The sequence below is a fragment of the Myotis davidii genome, unplaced genomic scaffold, assembly GCF_000327345.1.
Source record: "Myotis davidii unplaced genomic scaffold, ASM32734v1 scaffold1639, whole genome shotgun sequence".
Classification (NCBI taxonomy): Eukaryota; Metazoa; Chordata; class Mammalia; order Chiroptera; family Vespertilionidae; genus Myotis; species Myotis davidii.
The window spans coordinates 141,217-146,883 of NW_006290315.1; the positions used below are offsets into that span (position 1 = coordinate 141,217).

A 5,667-nucleotide genomic window follows, 5' to 3' on the forward strand; every position below is an offset into this window, starting at 1 on the left:
TGCGAGCGACACGGGGGCTGGGCCCGTGTGGTAGGAGCTGGGGAATACAGGAGGCATACATTGGTTTTGTGACTAACAGAATTAATCGGTGTGAACTCATCCGGACAGGCTAGTCCCGGCCGATGCGACCTGCAGTTGAACCTACGGTAATGGGCATCCGGCGTCCGCTCGCCGGGAAGGGCCTCCGGGGCACCTGGTTTGTCCGCCTCATGCGTGAGCATTTGTAACAACATCCCCGGCGTGCGGTGGTCCGGTGGATGCTTCAGATGCTCCGTTGGCTAGTAATCTGAGAGCGACCCATTCATTCATCTTATTCATCCCGGCGCCATAAGTGCGGGTCTAGAAAAAAAGAATGAGCCCGCCCTGAAGGGGAGGAGCCCAGCATGTGTTAAAATGAGCGTAATGACGTGTTTTGGGGTCTTTCACATAGGGTGCATTCAGAGTGCAAAAAAAAGGGGAGTGGTTAGTTCCACCAGGAGTAAGGAAAGCTTCCCAGAGAAGGTGACAGCTGAAATGACTCTTGAAATAGGTATTTTCTTAGCTTCTGCGGGGCGGGGCGGGGAGGTAGGGAGGGGGGTTGCGGGGGGAAGGCAGGGCAGCATGAGCAAAGGGCGAGGTAAGACTGCCTATGTCCATAAAGCATGCAGCACATCTTACCTTTTGACGTCTCTGATTCTTTTTAGAGAGTGTTATTGTATATTGAACCCTTCTTCTTGCAACAAGGACAGTCCAGCTGCATAGACTTCTCTGTTTTGAATGCCCATTATGTGTTGGGCAGCATGTAAATACAAAAACTGAGGGGACAGTAATGAACAAGACTCTTTCATTTCCCGCGAGGAATTATGCCTCGGTGGTCGGGACAGACATGACTCAGACCATAAATCAGTATGGATGTTAAGTGCTCATGTTTTGGACAAAGTTCCGTGAGAGTATGAAAGACAGATTAGGGGAGGATCACATATTAGGAAAGGGGGAGAGTGTCAGGCACTTTAGGCAGAACTCGTGGTCAGGACAACCCTGCAATGATTTAGAAACTGTAATCACCTTATTCTCCCTGTGTTTCTTCCACATTTAGCAAAGGAACCAATTTATATGAATTCTCGATCCTTTTTTTATGTGATACTGTTTTCAGTGCCTTTGCCTATGAGTAGTTTTCAGCTTGTCCATATCTCTTTTAGTCAGTCACATAAATTAAGTATCCAATGTTATTAGGGAAATTTCATGCCAGAATAGTGATTCTCATCTATTTACCACCACAACATCCACATACTTCCATCAAAAAGAGTGAGTCACAAACCAGTGATTCCTACGGGGCTCACCTCATTAGGTTTACCTAGCATTTTTTTTTAATTGTACCTATCACTGTATTTTATCTTTATGTATTAAATATATTTTTATTGATTTCAGAGAGGAAAGGAGAAAAAGAGAGATAGAAATGTCAATGATGAGAGAATCATCCATTGGCTGCCTCCTGCACTGCCCCCTACTGGGGATCAGCCGAACCTGGGCAGGTGCCCTGACAGGGTATCCAACCATGACCTCCTAGTTCAGTGGTTGGCAAACACTTTAGTCAACAGAGCCAAATATCAACAGTGCAATGATTGAAATTTCTTTTGAGAGCCACATTTTTTAAACTTAAACTATATAGGTAGGTACATTGTTATTAACTTAATTAGGGTTCTCCTAAGCTGGCCTTTGCTAAAAACGTCCTCAATCTGATTGAGAGCTGAGGTCGACCCCTTCCAACTCCCCCATCCACACTCCTCTTGAAGCCAGTCTCACTCAGTGAGTCTCAAGCCAGTGCTTGAATCGCGTGCACCTTCCCCTGCCCATGGGCCTCGAAGTTTCCATCGCACTGTACGTGCGTGCCCACGCGTGGTATTTTCTGGAAGAGCCACACTCAAGGGGCCAAAGAGCCGCATGTGGCTCGGGAGCCGCAGTTTGCCGACCACTGTCCTAGTTCATAGGTCCACGCTCAACCACTGAGCGGCACCTGCCGGGCTTTACCTTTCATTTTAAAGGATCAGGACCACATTACATGTTTTCCTGGGTAACTGACTAGCCATGAGGAGAAGTATGCATCAGGGAGTACAAGTCATGATGGATTAAAATTAAATATAGATCAGTTAACAAACTGACGGTCTTGTATCGAGGAGCAGCACATAGTTTGTGTGCTTCCTAATCACAATTCTAAAATATTAATGTCATTATGCATACATTAATTTGAAGGAAAATGATTAAAAGAGCATTTTGGAGTAATGGGGAAAGCATGAGTGTTGGAAGAAGGTAGAACTAGATCTGAATCTTGTGTGGCCCTAAGCAAGTTACTCAACTAGGAGTATGTGGGAGAATAAAAGCTACCTTTTAAGGTTGTTTTACTGGTTAGATTAAATGCTCTGGGCTAATCAGCACCAATACAGACATGAAAATAAACTTTAAAAGAAATGTTTGTTTCTTTGTCTATGTCACTCTAGATCAAGACATAGCTTAAGAAAATGGGCCCTAAAATGGCCTTCCCATTATATTGAAAACATCAAATATTAAAAATTATATTGAATATTTAAGAAATTATATTGGGTATTTAAAAATTACATCAAAGGCATGGAATATTTAAAAAATTGACTAGCTTCAACTGCAGTGAACTTAACAGCAATTTTTGAATGTCTACATTCTAGCATTGGTCTTATGCTAGGATGGAAGAAATATTAATAAAAGTAGTAGTATAAAAATGGTGTTTATCTTCAAAATTGCTTACGGTGTCGTTTCTTTATTTTTTTTTAGCAGTTTTTGCTGTTATAGATTGAATTTTTTTCCACTCCCCACAGGAAAACTTAGATATGCCAACAATAGCAATTACAAAAATGATGTCATGATCAGAAAAGAGGTAAGTTCTTTTGGAATGTCTAATTGTTACAGTTAGCCATTTTCCTTATGTCTGTTGAATTTACAAAAGTATATATAAGGCTGTATTGTAAAGAAGAAGCCAATTTATGTATGGAAAAGGAATTCTGCTTAAATTAGATGTAATTGTAGCATCTGTAACAATAAAAGAAACAATCTGAATATATGAAGCTGTATCATTTAATTCATTTTATAATTTGTCTTTTTACTCACTATTTAAAATGATAATCATGATTTAAGCACACTAAGAATTTTAAATGAAAGGCTTAAAAGTTAGGAATAAGAAAAAGTTCAGTCACTAGGATGTGTACTTTGTCTCTGTTCAACTCATAGATTTTTTTGTTGTCACCATTAACTGCTTGGAGAGATTTGAGTCCCATGTTACCAGGACAGAATACAGGTTTTAAAAGGGGGCTAAGTGATGTGAAGAGTGAAAAGAAAGGGCAAGAGAGTGAAGAAACAGGATAAGAAGGATGAATGATTCTAGTTGATGTTATACTTTGGAATCAGAATTAAATTTCTCTTTGTTATTCTCTTTTAATAGTTAGGGTTTGTAACTCCATTTTATCATTTCCTTTTGAGTCGTGGGAAGAAATAGAGAGGCATCATGAAATTTTATTACAACTTATTTTCAGGCTTATGTACACAAGAGTGTAATGGAAGAACTGAAGAGAATTATTGATGACAGCGAAATTACAAAAGAAGATGATGCTTTGTGGCCTCCCCCTGACAGGGTTGGCCGACAGGTTTGTATATAATGATTCTTTAAATGCATAAATATTAACATTGATAATATTGTTATGTTTCTCCTTATTTATTTATATTAGCCACTCATTGATTCCTTAGTTTTTTATTTTAGACTACTTTTACAACTGGTAAATTTTCTTTTTCTTTTCCTCATTTTCTGTGCTACCTCCTAGTAGTAAAGGAGTTGATATATAGCTCTAAATGTAGACATCTTTCTGAACAGTCTTCTATCGCCACCCCTACGATGTTTTCACACTGTTGTGAGTAATTTCTATTACATGTTAATTACTTTTTTTAGGAATAAGTATAGATATCTGTTAAATTTGGGATTTAAGTTTTTCATTGACTATGTAACATTTCCTTTATAACTTTGAAAACTCTTATTTTCATCTCTTGCCCCAGAGAGGGATTTGATTGGTGTCTTTGTTCAAGCTGACCGCTGCCTTTGCCTCTCATACTCTCTTCAGAGTAATTGATGTATCTCAGAGGGCTTCTGGAGAGTTCTGAAGGCTGATTTCACTCAGTAGAAAGATAGTTTCATTCCTAAATTGGGCTTTTCAACGCTTGGAGAAAAGAGATAATGACCCTTGGAGGAAGAAACATTTAATTTCACTTTTGTTTGTAATACCTTCGACTAGAAGAAAATGTGGAGAAATCTTAACAGATGTTGACCCTCTGTAGTAGCAATTTAACTCTTCTATTTAAAGAAACATTATTTAGGAAGCAAACATAATAGTTAATAGTATTTATGCATTGCAAACACTTAAAAAAATAATTTTAGATCTGTTTTATGCATATGTGCATATGTACAAAACACAGAAACAATAAGTAGTAAACTGTATATCTCTTTTATACTCAAGGAGAATCTAGTTTATCTACCCACTTGAGGATGTGGTCTTGTGTTTTGGTCATTGGGGAGGATTAGACATGCTTCAGAAATTGTCTGTCGGTCTTTAAGTCTTCTGATCAGCCTTCAACGGCATCTGTTATTTAACTTGAAAATGACCACAGATATAGTCTCTTATTTGTTGGTTTTAGGTTTGCAGATAAAATATAGAAAAAAGTTATACAATAATTATGGCACACTGGGAACATCTACATTATGTTTAATTTAATAGTTTTTAATTTTGATGTTTTGTGAAGTCGAAGTGTATCAATCTTTCAGTCTTACAGTTCACGATTCAAATATCCTATATAATAAAAGCCTAGTATGCAAATCGACCAAACGGTGGAATGACCAGTGGAACGACCGGTCACTATGAGGCACACTGACCACCAGGGGGCAGATGCTCAATGCAGGAGCTGCCTCCAACCTGCAGGCCCCAGGTCAGCCAATGCAGGTTATAGCCGGGGCCCCAAATCTCCCTGCCGGTCACCCTGCAAAGGGAGGCGACTGGCAGTGGTGGTGGGGGGTGGAGCCAGCGAGCAGGCAGCACCAAGTCAGCCAAAGCAGGTGCCAGTGGGGGCCCCCCATCACCCCACTGGTTACCCCACAGATCAGCCCTGATACGCAGGTTACAGCAGGGGCCCCAAATCTCCCTGCCGGTTGCCCTGCAGAGGGAGGCGACTGGCAGGGGTGGTGGCGGGTGGAGCCAGTGAGCCAAAGCAGGTTCCAGTGGGGACCCCCCCATCACCCCACTGGTTACCCCACAGATCGGCCCTGATCGCCGGCCAGGCCTAGGGAGCCTACTCATGCACGAATTCCGTGCATCGGGCCTCTAGTCAGTTTATAAACAAGTTTTTTCCTATGACTTCTGAGTCTTGGATTTCGTAGTTGTAAAAGTAGTCTAATAAAGCCTATTTGATAAGCGTATTTTAGAGATTACTGATAATATTAAAGTAGTACTATTATTAATATTATGCATTTTATTTTTAGAGCCTGGTAAAAAGGGTAAATGTGTTTTTATTTATTATAAGTAAGTGTAAGACCGTATTATTTTTACAACATTGTGCTTCAAAGTGATGCCTTTAATGTTTACTTGATATAAGAAATAATTGTGTGTCACTTTTAAGTATTCA

The 5,667-nt window shown here is 40.0% G+C and overlaps 1 protein-coding gene across 3 annotated transcripts in view; it reads left to right on the top strand.

Annotated features, from left to right (window-relative positions):
- The first annotated feature begins 161 nt into the window (after positions 1-161).
- MAGOHB (mago homolog B, exon junction complex core component) overlaps positions 162-5,667 on the top strand; it is a 7,695-nt gene continuing 2,189 nt past the window's right edge. The window contains exons 1-4 of one of the 3 annotated variants that reach the window (XM_015563702.1): positions 162-529; positions 2,826-2,884; positions 3,537-3,647; positions 4,814-4,897. In XM_015563702.1, coding sequence (XP_015419188.1) covers positions 394-529; positions 2,826-2,884; positions 3,537-3,647; positions 4,814-4,846 — 339 coding nt within the window. In that variant the 5' untranslated portion in view covers positions 162-393 and the 3' untranslated portion in view covers positions 4,847-4,897. Of the gene's footprint in view, positions 530-2,825; positions 2,885-3,536; positions 3,652-4,813; positions 4,898-5,667 lie in introns of those variants that run through there. The other 2 variants (XM_015563703.1, XM_015563704.1) reach the window with 2 other exon arrangements.